The 24,159-nt window shown below is 34.6% G+C and overlaps 1 protein-coding gene across 3 annotated transcripts; it reads right to left on the bottom strand.

The window, feature by feature from the left end:
- On the bottom strand, positions 1 to 23,761 carry LOC106466029 (UDP-N-acetylglucosamine transporter-like). Of its 3 annotated transcripts, none has more exons than XR_002612189.1 (6): positions 23,580 to 23,744; positions 22,974 to 23,047; positions 21,393 to 21,736; positions 17,710 to 17,927; positions 13,154 to 13,330; positions 1 to 6,189 (listed from the first exon to the last, which is right to left on the bottom strand). XR_002612189.1 is itself a non-coding variant. In XM_022394380.1 (6 exons), exons 1-5 carry the CDS (start codon positions 23,718 to 23,720, stop codon positions 13,318 to 13,320), a joined length of 663 nt encoding a protein of 220 aa, XP_022250088.1. In that variant the 5' UTR covers positions 23,721 to 23,761; the 3' UTR covers positions 1 to 6,189; positions 13,154 to 13,317. The 3 variants fall into 3 exon arrangements, 1 of the variants encoding a protein (XP_022250088.1); XM_022394380.1 differs by having other exon boundaries at positions 23,707 to 23,761; XR_002612190.1 differs by having other exon boundaries at positions 13,154 to 13,278; positions 22,974 to 23,744.
- Positions 23,762 to 24,159: the final 398 nt, after the last annotated feature.

Genomic DNA, 24,159 nt, shown 5'->3' with positions numbered 1-24,159 from the left:
TTTTTTCCATTATCTTAATTGAGTATTGTTAAATCAACACTGTTCACATAATTTACAGAAAGTTCGAGGCTTCAGTGAACAACATATAAATATAGGCAGTTAAGCGAGTGCAAGTCATGTGAAGTAAAGTAACGAAAAAAAGTTCAGTTCACTCAGAAAAAAAAGTTATCGTGAAGTTAATCTGTGTGTGAGTGATTAGCCATAATGGGCAATATTTTAAAGTGATTTTCACAGTATAATAGAGATAAGGATAATATCTTGTCTTGTCAAAGGGTGTTCTAAAGTAATTGAACCCATGTGTGTGGACTCTGACAAAAAGGAGACAATTATTTGAAGTTCAGGATAAAACTGTGGTAACCCACATGGTAGTGTAAGTGAATTATTCAGATACTACTGTGATGAGAGCTGAGAAAAATAGTTTGTCTTGTCAATTGGAGTCTAAAGTAATTGAATCTGCATAAGTAGACTTTTGAAAAGAAAAGAAAATTATTTAGTTTTAGATAAAACTGTGATATCCTATAGTGTAAAGAATTTTGTACATAGTTTGACTTGTTTTGAATATATTATTTGAAAACAAGTCACAGATACCCATTGTAGAAGAATCCTTAGCCCACATACACATAAAACCCTGAAAGTCCCAGACAGAGTTAGTTCATGTAAAAAGGATTATGTGGCAATAAATTAACACATGCAATTGTACTTTACAGAATCATAACTTGTAGAGAAGAATGCAAAATACCACAGACCATGCTACCAGAAGACATTTCACTTAGGACATTTGAACAGAACAAGGAAAAGATACAGTGATACTCTTCAGAACCAGAACATAAGCTTGTTGCAGCCAACAAAAGAGGAAATGCTATCATTCAGCCAGCCCTTTTCTGGTGTAATCAACAGAAGAAACACTTTGATCAAAATATACTTCATTTAAGAAGAATTTGTGATTCTTTTGTCAAAATGATGACCTAAGCAGTCTCCATGATATCTTAACTTTTAAAACTTATAATGCAGGTCTCAAGTTTAAGGAACAATATCTGATAATGAAATTCTTAGAATAATACTTGCAGGTGCACTTAATCTCAGATGCAATAGATGGTAAATATCACAAATGTTGTTAGGACATACATGTAGTTCATGTGCTTGGACTGAAGGAGTTCCCATCACCATATATAAGCACAAGAAACACACTAAACATCACTGAAAATGTCCATTTAGATGCATACACACAGCAAATTGGCTCAAATATATAACTGCTCACACTAGTGGAAAACTTGCTTCAAGGTAGTTCTATATTGTCAATAGCTGCATTACAAGATACATACTTGAGAATTTAAAAAAATAATGGAGTAATAAATCCTTCATTTGAAACGAAGGAACTAAAACAGAAGTTAATGGAAAATATTCCAAACTAAGAATTTTCTCCACTAAAGCAGCAAAATCAGCCAAAGCTGGTCTTTTCAAAAGGCACTAGAGAGGATGTTGTGCAGGAAGCAGCAAGAAACTCCATCAAAGAAGACATTAAGTATTTATTTCAATGTGCAAGCCTCATAAGAACAGATCTATCAAAGTGCAAGCCTCATAAGAACAGATCTATCAAAGTGCAAGCCATAGAAACATTTGAGATGTCATTCCAAAATAGTGATGTTTCAGAATACATTCCAATGAGGTTGTACATGCTTCTCAGGTGGATTTTTCAAGGACCTTAAGTAAAAATTCTAGATGGGAGCTGTGAACCAGTACACAATGAATATTGTTTAAACATTAAGTTTTGCCTCAAAAATGGACCATCAAGTAAAATACCAATTAAAGTATATTGCGTCTAGATTTTTTCATAAACCTGAATTATCCAATCAGCTTGCTGTTGGAGTTGCAATTCATCAAATGACTAGAAGCAAAAAGATAATAGATTTGCTTCTTAGATTTTCTGTCTGTAAACTACAGAGAATATTGAGACTAGAAACATAGTTGGCCTGTTCAGTTCTTGAAAATATGTTAGTACATGAAGGATACCTGCTACCATTTCTTGTCAAAGATGACAATTGACAATTCTGATGAGGATACTCCTGATGGCAAGGGCACAGTGAATGCTACATCTCTAGCTGTTTTTCAGAAAAAATGACAAAATATAAAGCCCATTCATAGTCCTATTCAACCAGACATCACAGTGTAAGATAAATCTTTAGGCAGAGTTCGAAACAACCAGACACAAAATTAACACTCTTTAAAGTAAATTGTTTACAAAACACAGGGGATTGATACCAATAAATTTTTCACAGTTCTCCAAATACCTGGTTAATAGCTAGGTACAGAGAGTGCTGCATGGCTGAAGAACACACCCTTATAATGCTATGATATCTATTGCAAAACCTGTCTTACTTGTAGGAGCACTCCTCTCATTGCTGCCTCTGCATGTGACTGGAGCACCCTTCTTACTGCACTTAAACAAACAAAGCATATTAATACTGTTGCCCTTGACCCTGGAAGGAAGACTGTTATTACCTTAAATATGCAGCTGTATGAAAAGGCAAAGCAGTTTGAAATGATGAGAGATGACTGCAAAAACAATTGGATCCTTAGAACTGGAGAACTGCACACAGTTATGGCAATGCTTAGGTGCATTGGATGCTTCAATGACTCAAGTGGTATTGATAATGTCTGGATTGAAGTGGACATCTATGGGCATACAACAACAAGGCAAATACTGAAAGGCAGACACATGAAAAAGAGGGTGGTCACCCATATGATCACTTTTCATGCACTATTTGACATCATAGTTGATAATCTTACAACAAGTTCACCAGACACATTCGAAGAATTTGTGAAAACAGTCATTGATGCAATGAAAAGTGATGATTTAGTGAGTTTGAGAAAATAATGTGATTATTTGTGTCTGAAAATAAAGTCAGAAAATTGTTGGAAAAGTTACATGGAGATGAAAAACACCCACTGCACAGGACATATCTCATATATGATGGTCTTGTATCTGCTACTGTTTATTAAAGCCACAAGGGATACTTCATGGGAACTTCACCTCACAAGTTTGGAAGATATGTACAAATATTTTTTTGCCCATGACAAGCTCCACTATTCACAGATGATTCCTTTTTATGTTGCAGAAACGAGGAGCCTGGAGAGGACCGATTCTCTCATTATCCAGGAATTTAAAGAGGGGAAATTTGTTGTTAGCAAATTAAACACTGAATTCTGTGCTATAGTAGCAGATCATGGAATTAAACACTTAGCCTCTCTGACATTACATTGAATCCTAAAACCTGTAGAAGGTTTTTCCTTACTGCTTCAGAATAGGCTTATCTTTCAGAAGAAGTGCATGAACTTGATGGAACTCCTGTGCAAGAGAAAAAAATACACATCATGAAATGTCAGCATCTATACTGAAAAGTCAAAAGGCTAGTTATAAAACTGAAAAATTTGATCTCGCATCACACTAATCCGTTTTAGGGGAACAAGCCTGTGATGAATATCATCATGAAAACATTGATGCCAGATGATGTTACTGTGGATCTTCTCAGGACAAATGAAGAACAATACCTGATGTTTGTTTCTAAATGAATTACATCAATTCATATGGGTTTTTGGTCTCCTATGAAGAAAATAAACCTGAAGGTATGGAAAGGTGCTAAGACACTAGTTAAAAAAATAAGTCATAAGTCTGAAAGAGGATAGTGCACTATTTCATAGATTCTTACTTGCCATGAGATCTTGTCCGGATACTGAGTTGAAGGAATCTACTGGGACCTATGAATTTGCCTTGCATTCACGTTCTATGTTTGCTGTTGATAGTAATCTTTTGCCCTGCCTAAACAAGAGTAAATTATGTCATGAATTGAAAGCCTTGGTCTCCCAGACTGATGACACACAGAAAGACAGTCACATGCAGCAATCACAGGAGAGAAAAGCCATGCTTGTTGATGCCATGTCACTTGTACAAGAAATGGGAAGCCAAATACAGTAAAAAAAAAATTTACTGAGCTGCTGATTACTTCCTGTCAAGATTGGAAAGTTAAATGGAAGGTTTTCATGAATTTCATATTATATTTGATCACTACAATGTAGACAAGTCTCTCAAGAGTATGACCAGGAAAATAATAACAGGGAATCATGAACCAGTAGATTACATTGTGGATGGCACTACTAAAGCTTAACATGTTTCAGCACAGAGATTTTTGTCTCATACATTAAAAAAAGATAGACTCACATTATACTTGGCTGCAAAATGTATCCTTCATTTTGAAAAGTCAATGAAAGATGTTGTTGTGACTTTCAGGGAAGAAGCTATGTCAAATCACCTAAATGTCAAACACCTAAGAAGCACAAAAGAAGCCAACACAGGACTGAAACTTTATGCTGTGGATTCTACAGAAAAGGGAACTGACAAACTGGAGATACATGCATCTGATACTGATGTATTGATACTGGCACTTCACTGCTATCCAAAATTGTGTGAAGATATATTTATAGTATCAGGAACTAGCAGACTAAGGCATATAATTCCATTGAAGCCTATGATGCCCTAGAAAGTAAGAAAGTATCGGCTCTCCCAGGGTTTCATGCATTTTGAGGATGCAATGTCAATTGCAGGTGAAGGAAAACTAACTTTTTGGAAGGAGTTATTGAAGCCTTTACTGAGTAAATATGTTAAAGTTCTGGAGGCAGCATCACAAACAATAAAAAATTCATGAAAGAGCTGTAAGAACCAACAACACCACACATCAAAGTGTCTGAGTTGAGGTGGAAGATGTTCACTAGAAACAAGCTGAGTAAGAGCATCTCCCTCCAACCAGGTTAGTGCTAAGTAAGATGATCAAAAGAGTCAACTATATGGTGATGGCGAGGGAACAGGATGATGTTGGTAAATCCAGCATTCCAGATCTTTGTGACCATGGATGACAACTAGAAGATAGTGTCATTGTTCTTATGGCAATGTACATACCTGCAGCTCTAGAGAGAATGATTCAGCTTATTAAATAGTAGAAGTTCTTGCTCATCATCATGTTGCTAGGGCAAACTAGCAAGCTTTTATTGCACAAAAATATGTAAATGTGAGTGGAACAGATTATGAAAATTGTGAAAATGTGATGATGAATCTTCCAATAGAGGTTGAAGATAACAATGATAATAGCTCTGAAGATATGTAACTGTGCTTTGTTTCATTGATTATGTTGTTCTGCATCACTTAGATTTCTGTAAAAGTGTCAAGTTATATTTTTAAGTATGTCAAGTTATCTTGTTGTTGTTAATATTTGGTCAAATACATGATTTGACTAGAATGACACCATAATAAAAGTTTTGAAACTATATTTCATGTTATTTTTATAATGCTTAACGTTTAGCCTTCACATTTGACCTTGGCCTTGTCCAAATTAAATGGCAATAAAGCATATTAAACTCCCCACATCCAAAGCTTTAAAATACTATCTGTTGCATGCATTCATCATTAAATTTCCATTAAATTTATGTATGTACAACTGACCTTAGACTATGTCAATATGCCTTTGTTTCTTAAAAAATATAGAGTATAAACAAATTAAAAAATCTATGAAAATTAACTAATAAAATATGATAATTGTTTCAATGATCATTATAGTATTTGTTGTTTCTAACGTCAGTACCATACTTATGCGTCACACAGTCTAACTGGTTCAGGCAGAGCCATCCTTAACTTAGAACTACTGACCAGAAGAAATGCAACAATCAACAGAACCCACTGCATACACTTAACTGAATAGCATGGTTATAATGCCCTTGCAGTGTATTCAAAACTTACACCATGACATGAACCATGAGTTCTCCGATTTGTAGCATACTGTGAATGTTCTAAAGCAAGAAGTATTACAGATTTCCTCCTGAACCAAATTTTTAAAAGTAGTTTTTAAGAGTTACATTCATGTGAGTTATAGATGTTACTCTAAAAGATGTATATGGTAATAAAACAAAATATTGCTTCCACAAAATGGAATCATCATGTGGAAATTTCCATGCTGTACAAGAATACCGAAAAACAAACAAGAATACTACCAATAACAAAAAAACCTCCAGTATCTGTGTTAAAAACAATGTTAGAACCAATAGTGGTCAGAACTATTGCTGAGCAAGATGAGAAGTTTTTGAGGATGTTATCCAAGTATTTGATGACCAATGAGGCATACAGTCCACCTGCACCAGACATACCTTAGAAATGTAAACAGAAAGTTAGCTACAGTTGATCACCACATTTTCCAAATTAATTGTATATCATGACAAAAGAAAAAAATGGATCAATTTCTCTTTATATATCATATAAAAAAGTAACTTCCTCATGGGATCAAATTTTTGTCTACCTTCTATATTTCAACTTTCAATTATAAATCATATATGACAACACTTCACTCATAATCATACATTTATTACGCATTGAACACATTTTCTATGCACACTAGTAATATATTTATCTACTTTCTTTTAACCCTATTAGACGACTTATAAGTCAAATACTAATAATTAATACAGAAATGAAAACTAATGTCATATTAACCAGTCATGATCTTTAGAAATAAGCACACAACATTAACATAGCAAATATACAATGTCCTGATTCAAGAGGCAGAAACCTTAATGAGAAACAAAGGCATCATCCAGATAAAAAAACACATACTTATAGTACATTTCAGAAAGGTTTTATCCTATCTTCAGTAAGTAAATCTAAAGGATACAAGTACATTAGGATTCAAGTACATTGATAAAATGTGAAAAGTACAACAAATGTTTTTTTGTTAAAACCTATAATTATTTTGATTATTATTGTAAGATGAATGAATTATTGATTGATCAAGAACATTATAAACATTTGGCTAACAACAGTAGCAAAAGGATAGAATCTATTAGAGTTTAAAGAATAAAAACCTATTAAATGATTCTCTTTACAATTCTTTGAAATCTAGTGACACTAAAACACCTTAAATGGTGTGCCAAAGATACATAAAGCATACCTCTTGAAACTATTGTCTCAACCAGAGGGGCTTTGGGCTTTTACTTATAACTTGGGTAAATTTTTAGCTTGGATGTTTACAGGAAGATGTTAAAAAAAATTCAGAACTGTAGTTTAGTGAGTACACTTTATTTTCAAAGTTTCTTGTATCATTATTTACACAAGTACCAACCAATGAGTACATTGATTTAGCTTTTCTTGCCTAATGAAAGATAAAAATCCTTGCATTTCATTTTGATGATGAGTTCTATGATCAGATTAAAGAAATAGCTAATATTTCTATGAACAAACTTTATTATAAAAGTTAACATTTTCTTAAACTGAAAATGCATTTCCAAATATACTTACCTTCACTAACACTATAGCTATTTCTTGATTTCCAGGGTTTCCACTCTTTGCCCATCTAAGCATTTAAAATGCTTGCTCCAGTCTTTTATACCCCACTCGAATACCCTTGGCAAATTCTAATTTGCAAAATTCTCCACCAACTTAAATGCATCCTCTATCTAGGTACTGTATATAAGCACCCCATTCAGATAATGTAATCACTTTTTCAAGACATAAACTAGCTTTTAGTGGGGAGGTAGGGTGTAAGAGTGTCAGCAGAGGAAAGTATTATTGGAAATACATTTTCAGTTTAGGAAAATATTAACTTCCAAAACATACTTACCTCTACTGACACTATGGTTAGAATCCTACATTGAGAAGGTGGAGAGGCCAGTGCAGGCATGAGTCATACAGAAAGCGTCTGTACAGAACAAAAGTGTACCAAGATAAAGATGGTACAATAGCTGAAGAAGTCCAAAAGGCAATAGCCCAGGCTTGGAATGACGGGATCGTGTATGCATTACTCAACCAAAGGAACAGAACTCATCCAGTCTGGAATTATGAACATTTATCGTCACTCCCCAACTAAGTAGGCAAGAAGTATTCAGCTTGCCCCTGAAATTATGGAGAGGAAGTTGAACCTGTGCTCAACCAAGGAACTAGATCAAGAACATTGATCAAAGAGAAGGACCATTCACCCTCCAACTGGATAGCTTTGTGTTAAATCTGAACCAGAATTACGAGTAGGCTGCTGCAGAGGTTGGTGCCAGTCCTACTGACATCTGGGAAAAACATCTAGGGACCCAAGTAGGAGGACCCCCCCAACTTTGCCCTCTTCTCCAAGAGTGGAGGAACACACTTGAATACTCTGAAGGAAAAGCCTCTGACTGCCACCCCAGCAACTGGAAACTGAGGTGGTAAGGACTCTCATTCTCCACTAGTAGAGTCTGGGGGTGGGGGTAATATGCATTGGGGAGCCTTGAGGAACAGTGCTCTGGAAACTGTGCAATAGGTGAACCAAGTTCCCTACATTTTCAAAAGCAAACCAACCCCCATTTATTCAACCTGAAGATCAGCAGGGACGAGCAGGATCCCCTTTAGCTTTACTCATGATAGTCCATGAGTGGTGGTCCATAATAATAAGGTAATACCATCCAATAGGCACCTAGATGGTCTTATGGAACACCCCATTTCGATAAACCCTATTGCAACCTGTAGTAATTATAGTGAAAGTGGTTGCTAGTACAGAATTGAAAAGAGAAAGCATACCTTCCTGGAAATAAGAGAGTATATGATTGAAGAAAATACCCACCTCTGGTTAAAATCTAACAGATGTAGTCAAAATATCTACAGGAGGTAGTTGAAAACCCTCAGAAGAGGAAACTGCTAAATCATGTAAGTAATGAGATAGGAAAGTATAAGGAATAGTCCACATTCCAGCCTGCACAATGTCTTCCAGAGGGCAATTTAACTGGGCAGCTAATGACAAAGAGATATGACGAATCTGGTGAGATGTGACACGCAAAAGATTCCTCTCCTGTACCAATGATCCATTATAGGCCATGTGAATCAATTTACAAAGCCATCTCGTTAGGATAATGGGAGATAAGTCACGGGAAATAGAAAGATTCCAATGAATGAACAATCAATTCCTACTACCTTGAAATGAGTTAGTATGAACCACATAACACTTGAGGGCCCTAACAGGACATAACAAACGATCAGGATCAGAGCAGTCATAAAGGTGAGAAATGGCTGACAAATGAATTGATGAGAAATATCTTTCCCCTTCCTTAGCTGCCAGAGTCTTGGGAAGAAAATACCTATTGGGGTAAAGCAGGACAAATGTGGAATGATAAAAAATCTGATGCACATGAATTGCAAACAACTCTGACCAACAATGTCCACAGGTCAACAACAGCAAAAAATACAATTTAATAGAAAGATGAAACAAAGAACATGAAGCTAAGGGCTCAAAGGGAGGATGAGACAATGCATATAAAATAACTGTAAAATCCCAATCTGGTAATTGAAAAGGGCATTTTGATCGAAGAATACGAAAGTATTTGAGTAGACCTGATAGTACTGAGGATTCAAAAACCTTCCAATATTTGGAATACCGAAAAATAGTAGATAAGGATGTTTTATATAAAGCCACTGCAGACAAAGCAAGACCCCTTTTAAATACCCAAATAAAAAAACAGGATATGGTAGATACTTTAGGATGAAGAGGGTTTAAATTCCTTTTAATACACCACTGATGATAAGTATTCCACTTCTGTTGATAAACAGCCATGGTTGGCCTATGGAGAGATTTAGTTAAATACAGAGAAACTATAGAAGTTAAACCCTTATGTTGGGCAAAGGACCACATAACTTCCAAGCACGAATATTCAGTTTCTGAACATCTGGGTGGAGAATGTGTGATCAAGGTTGTCTCAACAGAGACTGCCAATGTGGAAGAGGTAGAGGTGAACATTCCTGCAAATACCGAAGAAGCAGAAATCATGTTTGAGCTGGCCAATATGGTGCAACAGGAAGTAGAACAAACCATAGTCAGAACCCGGATCAATAGCCAAATTGAGGGAAAGGCATACAGATGTAAACCTGTTCAGTCCTGTCCAGACTGAATGCATCTACTGCCAACACTTGAGGATGAAGTATCAAAGACCAAAACAACTGCAGTTGAGAACTTCAATGTGTCGCAAAGGCATTGATCGCTAGATACCCGAACTGAGAGCAAGTCTACCCAAAAACCTCATGATGTAGCATCCATTCTATCGGAAGAATCCGGGTTGGGTCGAGACAAGTTATCTGCAATTAAATTAAGCACACTTGGAATATGACAAGCTAAAAGACTGATACGATGGGAATGAGCCCAGTAGAGAAGATCCAAGGTACGAAAACAAAAGTCTCAACAATGTATGCTTCCTTGACAAAAATACCACTGTGAAATTTTTCTCTTCAAGAGAGGCAGACCTTGAACCATTGCTCATGTGTACTGTAATGAGTTCAAGAACATTGATATGGAAGATAGATTCATCTTCTGTCCAAGTACCTTGGAACTTCTGACCTTGAAGAAAAACTCCCCATCCCTGAAGAGATGCATCTGTGAACAGATGGATTCTGGAATAAGGTGGTGGAATGGGTACCCCAATAGTAGTGTTGTTCCGATCCAACCACCATTTGCAATTGACAATGTTGCTCCTGAGTAATGAGACAGGATGATCCAAAGGACCAGAATGCATGATCCATTGGTCGTGCAGTGCCCACTAAAGGGACCTCATATGTGCTTATCCCAAAGGAATGAGAGGCTCGAGGGATGCCCACATTCCCAAAAAGAGAGAGAACCATCTGGGCAGTAGGAGAAGGAGACATAAGTAAAAGTCTGTTGACTCTTTCCTTGGCTTGAAGCCTGATAGGAGTTGGTTGAGCACAACTTAAGTGAGTATTGAAAAACACACCCAGATGTGGCTTCTGAAAGGAGAATCTGAGAGTGTTGTTCTGCTAATTGACGGGATGGTGCCAGATGGAGCTAGTCACCATATAATGATATGTGCACAGACCCAAGAAAAATCACAAACAACTCTGCAGAAGACATAAAGTGCTGATGCAAGACAAAGAGGTAGAGCCCTGAACTGCAGCACCTGACCCTTGTGCACAAATCTGAGAAACCTCTGGGAAGATTCCACTATGAGAATATGGAGATAAGCATCGGTAACATCGATCTTGGTCATCCAGAGCCCTGGCACAAAGTGCCATCATATGTTAAGAAAAGATTCCATAGTAAAGCGAGGAGGATCTAAAAATTGGTTGAGTTGAGACAGATTGATGATTGGACGTCAATCTCCTGTTTTCTTGGGTACAATGAATAAATGGGAATAAAATCCCAGAAGAACAGGATAAACCCTCTCTGCTGCCCTTTTGACTAATAACTCTCTTATGGCCTGGGAATGAAGCTCCACTCGCCATAGATCTGTTGAAGGTGAAAAGGCAACAGGTTGTGCAGATAATTGTGGAGGTGATGTAAATTGAATGACCAACCCTGAAGCCAGAACATGGAGTACCCATGGATCCCTGGTGAAAGAACTCCAGTTGTCCAGAAAGTGATGTAATCATGCTCCCACTGCTCCCCCACCCATGGTCCAAGCTGAAGATACTCAATAACATGGATGGACTCTATTATGGGAACCAATAGACTTCGGAATTGAAGGAGTGGGTCAAGGAACAATATGAGCCAACACTCCCAAATTAGTGCCAGAAAGGCGAGAAGCCAATGGCAATAAAAAAGAATGTAAATGAGCTGAATCAATACGTGATTCTAATATCTCTGGAACTCCAGCAAACAATATGAGATGGAGATATGGAGTTTCTTGTAACTCCCTGAGAGCAGAACATGGTAAACAAACACTTTCTAACAAAGGATCTCTACCCAATAAATACCACAACAAACCAGCCAGGAAATCAGAGAAAGAACAGAAGAAAACAATCTGACTGAGGTAGATGTCAGCAAAATCCCCAACTCGTCCTCAAATTGCTGAGGGGAACTTGATAGGCTTCTGAGAAAAGTTGGATCGAAGATAAATACCTCAGCACATTTGTGAGAATAAGACAGATCCGAGGAAACTGTGATCTCTTTAAAGTGATCATAGGTTCCAATCTAGACCCTCACAGGTCCAAAAGGGGGTCCATCTATTGAGAATCTAAATATACCTCCTCCTGGCAGTGATAAGCCAATGTATACTGGGGGAAAAGGCATAGCTATCCCATCACGTAAGTAAGCAGAAATTCTCACAGCATGAACAGCAATATCAGGAGAAGGATGAAAAACTAAGTAGTTACTTGCCATCCTTTCTGCCAACAAGGAAGAAGTAGAGTCAAATGTAATAGGAGAAACCCCCAAAACCTCACAAACCCGAGTAACTAACTGAAGAAAAGGGACTGGAGGTGGCTGATCAAGATGAACTCTGTTGAAGTCGACCTAGTAAAAGAAGGAGCTGGAAAAAACGAGTCTAAGTTCTCCAGTTGGTCCCAGATCATTTGCAAAAGCCACCTCAGAACCCCACCAAGAGACACCCTCAGTCTGCATATATGTGTCCATTTCACAACAGATCATATCATGGACAGCTTCGACTGAGAGTGCTCCTCTCCTGGCCAGATAGCAGAGGTGGAAGAGAAGAGGTCTGGTTGGCCTCTGTAGTAGAAACATTGACTTGTAAATTCATACCCATCAGTATGTTGTTTTTGTTTATTTTCTTTGTAAAATAAATTTATAAACATAAATGAAGATATAACCATAGTAATGCCAACCACGTTCAAAGTAAATTGTGAATAATCACAACACTCCTGTTTATAGAAACCCGTGCTGATTGCTTTGTCAAGAAAAGAGATTAGATTATCTGAATGAGGTGCTTATATACAGTACCTAGATAGAGGGTACATTGAAGTTGGTGGAGAATTTTGCAAATTAGACTGAAGCAAGCATTTTAAATGCTTAGATGGGCAAAGAGTGGAAACCATGGAGATCGAGAAGAAATAGCTATAGTGTCAGCGGAAATAAGTGTGTTTTGGAATCAAAAGTACTGTTAATATAGGACTATGTTTTTGTCAGATATACTTATGATACATTTGCTGGATTTGTTTCTGGACAAATTGTTAAACAGTTAACATTTTTAAAATTATTACATCATAACAATAAATTTATTTCTCACTATCTTTTTTACATATCTCTCTCTCTCTCTCATATTATTTCATTAACATATGTTTTTTTAAACAGTTTTACTTTTGATCTATACAGCTAGTTTACTTTTAAACAAATGTTCTTAATAAGTAAAATCTTACCAACAATAAACCAGACAGCTGAAGTATAACCATGTAGAAAGCCATTTTGCTTAATGCTGCCCAAATCATAGCTGATAATCCCAATGCTAGATGACAGGAGGCCCCAGAGATACATTTCAAAGTTTCTGACCCAAAAAGGAACATTGCTTTGTTTCAGTAGTTTTTCAAAATATACACCTGAAGCAAGTACAGGAACAATAATTACAATAATGTATTTTTCTGAGTGACCTTAGTTTAAGCTTGGAAATTAAATCTCACAAACTCTATTATCGTAAATGAAGAACATATATCTAGAAATATTATTTTAACTAAGCCTACAACCTGATTGAAATATCGGATCAGTGCCGACGCTTCCAATATCAGCCAATATCAGGATTAGATTTTTAAAAGCTGCATTTTGTGTGTTGCACGTATTTGGAAGTCCTTAATATATGTATACTAGTAGTTTGCATCAAACTGGTTAGCAGTGGCCTGGATACCAGTCTGCCCCCTGGAAGTGTAGCAGATAATGACAATGAAACTCATGATGATCTAGGATGGTCCCTACATTCACCCATGTGTTTATGCAAGTTAAAGGTATTAAAGTTACAATAAGTTTTTCCAAGCACAATCCTTTTGCTATGGTGAAGGCAAACAGCTCTCGTCTCATCATCATCGAAAACTCTGAAATGTTCCCACATCTGAGATTATTCCATACCCCTCACATGCTCTCCAGCATCTTCCATTGTGATCGTATCATGAACCATGGTAGTGATTCATAACAGAGATCACCAATTTGTTCTTCTTTATTATTATTATTTAATATTGTTCTGCAAGCCTACAGCAAAAATGGCTGTGAGTACTGTAATAAAACCTGTACAACATTACTAAATCCATTATTGCACAATGTGTAGGGTAGTTTCTAACTTTATTTGACTACCTAGCAAATAACAGCAGTTGTATAACCATTGGCACCCAATCATTTTAATGTAGTCTGTGGTAAATATGGAGCCTCATAACTTACTACATGCATATGTATATGTAATTTAATGTTTATATGGAAGGCAGGATGCATGTACCATACCGATTATTAACTTATTGTTGCAACTATATTGATGTCACATATCACTTGTTTATGTATAGGGTTTCTGCCCTTTCAGACACAATGCTGCTGACAGGATCACAGTTTTCTTTTTACCACTGCATGATCGATTACAGCCATGTTACATAAATGTCTGAAACATTATAAAAGTATATATAGGATGTCTCCCACAACAGAAATCTATTTTGACTCCATGCCTAAAAGCTGTAATATTTAGGAGAGTCAAAACAGGAATTTCTAGCTTGAGGAAATAATTTCAACACTATGTCTGAAACCTTAAGCTTCTTTTTTGAATTTTTTTGCAGTTGCATTTTCACTTTAAGCTACCTACCTTGTTTCTGTATTTTTTAAAAGATTCCTATTTCCTTTTGAAATTAACAATTTTTAATATTCTTGTACCTTTTTGAAGATCAAATGCAGGAGAAGTTGATGTGAGATGTCCAATGAAAGAGTAACAATTATTTTGTGTTTTGCTTCTTATATACAACTTCTTTGGCTAAGAAATTATATACATTCCACTTTCATCTGCTTGGAAAACGTTTACCGGGAACAATGGATGGAGCATCTCGTTTGCATTTTACTTGTATACTTATAAATAAACATGAATGATTATTTTAAATTTGACACACATAACATGCATGATATATGAATAAAAATGAACATTCAACATAAAATTAAAGACATAGAGCATCTTGTCTACATATGGTAAGAACTGGTACATAACTGCTCATCTCTGGGACAGTCTACAAGCCCAAACATTTTCCACATATCCCTGCTTTAATATTACACAACACCTAGTAAAACAATGCACACATTATCTGACTACAATCGTGGATTCATATAATAGGCCTCTTTATTAGATTAATAAGCAAAAACACTGCAGACAAGACATACTGATAAATGCTAGTTGAATGTGGAATGTTGGCCCAAGGACCTTAAGTCAACTGCAAAATGTTATAAATTATGTCCTCTTAGTATTTCTTCATTGATGTAAGTCTTATAACAAACCTCTCTGCAACAAAAAAAGAAGAAGGGGGAGGTTGAATCTAGTGATAATTATGAATACCAGAAATAAAGGCACTTTTTGAGAGATGCTAGGATATTTTATGGCAAATAAAACTATGTTGAAAATACATTTATCGTTGTAAGAAAAATTAAGAAGCAGTTAATATATATCAGGACATGACCTGAGCAGATGGTCACTGATACTTCTTTTTGCTTCTCCATGACTAGCCTCATTTCAGCATACATTGTGCTCTCCATTGCAAAGGTGACTGAATGTATTGCACATTTTCATAGATAAACAAACTTACCAATCTGATCTTCTTAAAAATCAGATCAGAAAGCATTGAGGAATTCTTTAGATCAGATCAGTATCAGCAGCTGATACAGAGATCAGTTGTAGACTTAATTTTAAGAAGAGTATTTGAAATCCTTTAATGGTATACAAATAATATAGTGAATTTTTGAATCTACTTTTGAATTTGCAACAAAAAATTTAGCAATAAACTTCTTGGAGAAAAGATTCATGCTTACGCTTGAAAGTAAGATACAATTTTTTTTAGATTAATTTTCTCATGCATTTTGCATATAACAAACTGTACAAGACATACATTACAACTTGGGTGGCAATCAGTTGAAATAAAGCATCATAACTCAAGCACTAGTGGTTATAACAAAGGTATTTTAATGCTTTTATTAAATAAATAAAAAATAAACATTTTTCTAAAATTAGTCCATTAAAGACCAAAATTTTTAAAAGGAGAACATTCATGTAGCTCAAGAAATGTGATTCAGTGCTGTGCAGTAAAAAGCACAACAAGAAAGCATTCCAAATGAAACTATTCAATAATGGGTTGGGCCAAGAAAAATACTCTAAGTCCATCATCATTATAGGTCTACAGTTACTGACAGCAATAATGTATAATAGCCACATAATAACTCGAGCTAATAAGAAGGAAGGAGAGAGGTAGTTCAAATGAAGAGTTACTTCCTTAAAAAAAAAAAAGCAGCCTTACTTAAAAGATCAGCTTTCTTAGAGGAGTGTGTGTGCTAGACTTTGGTGGGTTGAGAAAAGCTTTATATCAAGCATTACATATAATATTTAAATGAAATATTTTTTTAAACAGAAAAATAATGGTTGAAGCTATGTAGCACTCATGATTTGGTTTTATAGAATGGAAAATAAAAAATCAGCTTAAATTAACAAAACGCATACCATGAATCAACTGATGTTCATATTTTGAATACCAACTGTCAGTAGTCTAAGCAGGTTTATTACAAAGAATGTTATCCAGTACATGGAGCTCTATGCCTTTAAGTAAAGAAATTTATCAGACATACATTTTACTTATTCAACCACCAATTTTTTATGCTTAATTTTTTTTCTTTACAATGAGGTGTCCTGGATTTCAATAGATCTGATATTATTTTCTCAAGTGAACATGAGTTCTTTTTCATTTAATGGTGCTATTATGTTTTATATTACAAATTACAACAATAAACGTTTGAAAATCAAGGATTTTTGACTGAAAATTGAAAGTTCTACAGCCTCAAACATTTTTTTACTGTATAAAATAAAAGATATATATATTTGTGGGTGAATAAAAATACTTCCACAAAACACCCCTCTGGTGTCATACACAGCTGAGTTTGCAACAGTTCTTAAAAGTTTATAACCAAGATAAAGTTATTATAAAAGTACACATAAAGCACGTAATTAGTGTTTTCAGATGGTTATAGTCATAAAATGTGAGTAAAGAGATTTTAGATAAGATGTACAATCTCTTGAGATTTACATAAGTGATTAATAGGGTCAGTGATAATTACTCTCACATAAACATCAAGCAAAAGTTAACCCTATGGATCAAACACTGTTACCAAATTTACTACAATTGTGAAATAAATCCATGATGTACAGCTGTGCTCATAAAACTATGCATAAAATCAATCATATATATTTACAAGTCCTTTGCCTACTGTACTTGCAAAACAAGAGGTCATTAATATAATATAAAATGTTTCTGTTGGTTAACTGACCATGTATATAATAACAGCTTTGGGTAATAATTTCAAAATAATCCTCAGAACATTGCTATGCTTCCCAAAAGCTTCTGATTAGAGAAAAGTAACCAATGTCAACATATTTGAGAAAATACGTTCTCTATGTGAATCATAAAAAAATGTTATTTTTAAACACTATTCTATTTTTACATTTTTACATAGCATTCCTTTTATAGTTTCCTTAATGTAATTAAAGCATATTTCTAGAAGCCATTTCTATTTCTTTGGTTTTTCAGTATTTTACTTGTATGCCAGCCCTGACTATTACAGAATTTAGCTTAATATTTATAAACAGTAGTTACATAAATCATTATGCTTCTATATCCGAGGTTTAGTAGTTACTCAAATCATGGTATAAATATATAGTGCTTGTCACTTTACTAACACAAGCAAAATACATTATAATTCATACCAGCAAACCCGGCACAGACAGCAATAACTAGGATGGACGTCAAGCCCCACAGGTAATGTCCACTGTTTGAAACTGAAAACATCTCTGCATGAATCTGAACCAAGACAATGCCAACAAACAACATAAGTATTGCAGTCCACTGGAAGTATTTGAATTGTCGATGAAGAATAATGCGCATGAAAAATGACTGTTGTAACCAGTTTTAAATTACTGGTAACCTGGAATAAGAGAATTACAATATTTTTTACAGACTTTTTTTGTTACCTATATACAAATATGTAATTTTATACTTTGATATAATTGTTAACAAATCTCTGTATAATGTCATGTTTAGTGAATTGGAAACATAAACAAACAAAAGAATAGATATTTAATCATCAAAACTTTTACTGAAAATCTGTAACAGGAAACTACTGTAAGATGGTTTGGATATTTTCAGCTCAAATTAATATATGCATTTTATTTGAATAAGCACATAATTATTAATAATCCTGTGCATTAAACCAGAGAAATGCATATCAATAAACTTTACTATTACCTTATAAAAAATAGAACAATTGTATCAGAATTATGTGCACCATCTGAAATTTGTAACTTTGTGTTGCATAAAACTATTTTTTCAAAATCAGGAAACAACTTTAACATAAAATCTAAAATAAGTAACAAGATGATCACATTAATTCTGAGCTTGTTAAGTAAAAATTGGGAAGTTTAAAAAATGATAAGGCTCCTGGGCCACATAATATTTCCCCAAGGGTTTTGAACGAGGTTAAGGACTGGATATGTGAGCCACTTGCTACTATTTTTGTTAGTTCTTGAATAGTGGGCGGGTGCCAGGGGATTGGAATTAGGCTAATGTTACTCCTCGTTTTCAAGGGGGGTAATAAAAATTCTTCTTGTAATTATAGGCCTATTAGTCTTACATCACTTGTGAGAAAAGTTTTGGAAACTCTAATAACAGATGCTTTGAAAAGTCAATTAACAAAGATTAGAATTTTATTGGATAGTCAACATGGTTTCACTAAGGGAAAATCTTGACTTGCAAATCTTTTGACATTCTTTGAAAAGGTTATTGCTTATGTATATGAGGGTAAGGGTGTATATTTGGTGTACCTGGATTTTCAGAAAGCACATGACAAAGTGCCACATAAAAAAGGCTTGTCCAAAAAAAATTCTCTCTATAGGTGTGAGGGATAAGGGTTACCTCAGAGCTCAGTCTCAGGACCTTTGCTCTTTTTGATTTACATCAATGACATACGTGAAGGAAAGGTCAATAAATTACTTAAATTTGCTGATGATATTAAGGTCCTGGGTGTTGTTGGCTGTGAGAATGACGCTGCTGGTATACAAAGGGATTTAGATCATTTAGTGAGTTTAGTAAATAAATGGTAGATGAGTTTGAATTTTAATAAATGTAAGGTATTGCATGTGGGTGAGCATTATTTGAATTACAAGTAAAATTTGGTTGGGAATAACCTTAACAATGTTATGAATGAAAGGGATCTTGGTGTAGTGGTTAATCAGTCTCTTAAGCCATCCAAGCGTTGTGCTATTGCTAGTGGTAAGGCAAATAGGATTTTAGGCTGTAACTACAGAGATACTGAATACAAGTTTAATGAGGTTATAATTGCATTGTATAGGTCATTTGTTAGGCCACCTTTGGAGTATTGTGTTCAGTCTTGAGCTTCTTACCTTAGGAAGGACATTGAATTGTTGGAAAGGGTTCAAATGGCCATATCTGAGATGGGAAGGTTGTCATACAAGGAGAAGTTAAGATCTCTGAAATTGTTTTCTCTTTCTGATTGAGGTGTTTAAGATTGTTAAGGGAAGTGATAATGTTGATGCATCATCTTTTTTCATATTTAATGGTGAGAACGGTAGAGCTGGTGGGCACAAGTAACAATTTTGGCAAGGTAGGAGTCATCTCCAGCTAAGACAGTTATATTTTTCTAATAGGGTGGTTGACCTTTGTGGAGGCAGTAAATTTAAGTGAGTTTAAGGGCTGACTTTTAGGGTTGTTCTTTTTTTAATAGTTTTAGTTTAGTGGATGGGATAGCCTAGATGGACCAACCTCCCTTGTTGTCCTTAAATATTGTGTTATGTTTGGTATATAAGAAGTCTTCAAGATTTATAATGTGAAATTATATGTCATGTCAAAACCCATGTAAACATGATCTATGTTTGATTAGATGTCTAGAAAAAACAAAGTGTGCAGTATAGCACAGGTCTACATTTAACAAGATACCAAAATACAGAAAGAATATAGTTTTCTTGTCTAAAGTGTAACATATCCAAGTTTAATGAGGATTATTGAAAGGACGTATTTATTCACGACATGTAGCATGGGTTACGTTTTAAGTTTAATCAGCTATTTAGAAGTGAATTACCCTTACAAAAATGTTCTGTAAGGTCCTGTAAGGCATCCTAAATAACTGAATAGGATCTTATAGTTTATGTAAAGGATTGCATTATATCTTACAGTTGTAATTTAGACCAATTGTCCTACAAAATTATGTAAGAGCTGTATAAGAAAAACTAAAATTATAAAAGATTTTAAAAGGTTTAAAAAGCATCCTATAATATGTTGTAAAGTACAGGCTAAGATTCTGTAAATATTCTTAATGAGCCTAAAATAATTCAGTTCAATAGGATCATTATATAGAATAGATGAAAATTATACAACTTAGTATAAAATGATCTTACGTGATATTTCTAGCTTAAAGCAGTCCTCTAGAAACTTATCAAAACGTCAAAGTTTCATGACTAAAACTGCCTATAAGCCTAGTGTTTCAATTCATTCTATGATATGATACAGGTATTGTGATAATTTTTTTTTTCTGTAAAACTGTTGTAAAACATTCCTAGGAAAAGCTTATAGGGCAGTGTGTCCTACAGGAGCAATGCTGAAATTTTCTGTAAGACATACAAACACTTAAGCATTCTGTATAACAGTACTATAAACAACAGAAGAAAAAAAATGCTACAAGTTGTTATGCCATTTAATAGGTCCTATAGGTCTATTTATACCCCTATAAAATTTGTTTATAGGATTTCTACAAGATATATAGCATGATGCAAGTTTAATCACACATTTAAAAGAGAATTATTTCTAATGTGTAACAGGGTGCAAAGTTTATAATATTTCCAAAAATATAACATTATCCATTGTGTAGCAACATTCAATATAAATAAGTTTTCTTTCTGATTTTTGCATTGTGTGATATAATCTGTGTTGGAAAAGAAATTTCATTTAATTTCAAACACACAACAAAGGACTATTTTCTGCTACCACCCTACTCCAAACTACATTTAGAAATCCCTTTTCTTAAGTCAGATCCTGATCTCTAAAATACTCATCCAATTCTCAGTTAAGTCCCTGTAAAGTTGCAGCTTCTATCACAACTAAAGCCTTTGTAAAAGATAAATTATTCCATAGGCTTACCACCCTATTGGAAAAGTAACATTGCTTAAACTGGTGTCATGTTTGAGCTTTCAATATCATAAACATATGTCATCCAGTTCTCCTGCCTTCTTTATATAAAATCTAAAATACTGTTTATTAATCTCTTTTTAATCTGACTTATAGTGTAATCAAGACTGTACAAAGTATAGAAAGTGTATCTTATTTCTATTTTTGTTGATTGAAAGACTTTAATATAGGTTATTATAGTTGTCATCCATACCTGATATGTAGCAGGATCGAGGTTAGACAGGGCAATGTAAACCAAGTTGTTCTGGAGAGCATAAAGTCCAGCTGGTATGACTAATTTAGCAAATTCCATTGGTTTCTGCAACATTTCTGTTTCTAGAAGTATTTTCAGTTTCCACACATGCCATTCACATGAATATAGTAGCATAATAAGAGATACTGCAAGTTTTAAAAGCTCTGCCAGGAAAACAACTGTTGTGGTGAAGTACCGAGGACCTTTAGTTATTTGTCGAGAATAGGCTGTGATTAGGTTGTAGAATGTAAGGTTTAGACACATAGCTACCAGAAGGTATGCTTTGAATATTGTGTCACGGTTACCTGCATGCAATGAAAAAAGATTTAAAAACTTCAAAAAGTTGTATTTAATTTTTTAAACAATTTAACTTTATTAAAATTACAGCTGTAAGTGTTTTAAAAAATACACATATATATATTTGTTTTTGAAAACCTGAGTATCTTCAAGAACTCAACTATGTTATATGTCTGCAGCTTATTGATCATGTACTTATAAATATTTATCTGAAAGAATACATAAAATATTCATTCCATTAAGTTCTTCAATGAAAACAGTCCACAATAACCCATAAATTTCTCTCAACATACAACTAACTGCCAGATGCCTAAGTTATAGAACCTACACATCACATTCTTGCATGTATCAGTTTATGCTTTTGTTAGAAATGTATTGCAGGCTATTATGTGCTTATATATATACTACAAATGACATTTTTCACATTAATTATTAAATCTGTTTGCTTTGGTAGACTACCATTATATTATATAATTTATGAGTTAAAATGCAGAAGTTTCCAAATAGCATTAACATTATGTTACAAGTGAACCAGAATTATTCTAACAAGGAAACCAAACATGGTTACAATAGCAACTGGTGTGGCTCAACACAATACACAAAAATATAGTGTATGATTGTCTAACTTCATTGCAAAGTGGAGTGGCAAAAAAGAAGTGTAGGTGCACCAGTTGTAAAAATGGGGGGGGGGGGCACCTACCCTTCTGCCATATATGTCAGGTGCATATGACACAGTAACTGGTCAAAGAATTTCAGAATGGCAAGACATAAGCAGTGCAACTAGAGATTAAGTGATCAATTCCAGACAACCTTTGTTTGTTTTTTTTTAGTGAGGGGGGAGGGAGGGCATACACTAACTATGCCCTATGCTGGACCATCAATGATACATACATGGAGACAGGAATTAGTTTAATGTGCAATTCAAACAATTTCATATAGCTCTAAAAGTTCAATGTTCAGCTGGAATTTGAATTAAATAAAATGTTAATAAAACTTTCATGGATATCTAATATAACACAATGTACAATTTTAATAAGGCTGAGTAAAAGTAAAGATACTAACATTCTCATTTTGCATAGAAATTTACTTTTGCATCCCAAAAAGCAAATAAAGAAAAAATAAATAAGTATGTAAAATAAAGTTCAGTGCCTTCCAGAAGTATGATACAATGCAATACACATTTTAACCTATGGTTTGTGGCTCTGAAAATTTCTTAATGTAGCTTCTGCAAAGGGGTATACTTACAGTATGAAAACATCCTTCTACACAAATGTTGACCAGTGTGTATCTGGATTCTTCTCTCAAGGCTTTGTGGATACCTGTGGGGCAAAATTTCAAGTGCAATCATTTGGGTTCACTAGTTTTGCACTTATAAAGTGAAACTAAGTGATAGTATTGTCAAGAACTGTTTCAATTACTTAAATCATTATATATATTTTTTTTATTTTAGTTTCTTTCGTCATTAGAACTTAGTGTACGCCACATTTCTGTTCCCGGGAGAACTGTCAAACCATTTACCCTGTTTATGAAAGCAAACTTTGATTGGCTGTTCAACATGATATTAACCTATTAAACAAGGAAGTTCCTTTATATAAATAGTTCCTGTAAATATACCGTGTTCTTCTGATTAGGCCTTGTGGTTATCTGAGCTCATGTGACTTTGACATGTATAACCTTATATTTTTAATTTTAGCATGCTATGACTCAACGTTATAAATAATAGTCTAAGGGAATTTCATGTACTACTACTAGTGGAAGAATATTACACGCAAACTATTTACAGATACTGCTTTTGTAACACAGGAAAGAAATGTATACATTATTATTATTACTAGGTATACGGCTATATACCTTTTTACATTTTAACTATAAGTATTAAATCAGAGGCTCTTTTAATTAAATCGCCCATTAAACATCTAGTTTCTACGCCATCATCAACAAACTAGATTTACAACATCACTGTTATTCAATGTTAAACCTCATCAACAGCATCTCTCCGAAATGCCATCAGTAATCGAAAACCTATTAGTAAATGTGTCACCCAAAAGAGGCTAGCGCCACCTCTAATTATAACTCATATTCACGTCAACAGAAGTATAATTAAATACACTAACTGATAGAATACTGCACCATCCACATTAACAGCATTAAAACCAGAATATTGAAAAGAGCGAGTTATCTTAAGCGCATTGCGGGCAACAGCCAAAGAGCTTCACCAGAAAACATATTTAAAATGTACAAATCATACATAAGACCACTCGTAGAGTATGCTTGCACAGCATGGATCAATGTAACAAAAACTATATTTCAACAAAAGCATACCGGATCCATCGTTCAACATTTCTTCAAAACTACTCAAACATGCCAATTCTGTAAGACAGATTCGGAGACTCCTAGATATCTCGCTTCAATATTATAAGTCAATATAAAT

This window comes from Limulus polyphemus, unplaced genomic scaffold (genome assembly GCF_000517525.1).
Source record: "Limulus polyphemus unplaced genomic scaffold, Limulus_polyphemus-2.1.2 Scaffold71, whole genome shotgun sequence".
Lineage (NCBI taxonomy): Eukaryota > Metazoa > Arthropoda > Merostomata > Xiphosura > Limulidae > Limulus > Limulus polyphemus.
Note: the sequence above shows the minus strand (reverse complement) of the source record. Positions and strands in the feature narration are given on the sequence as shown.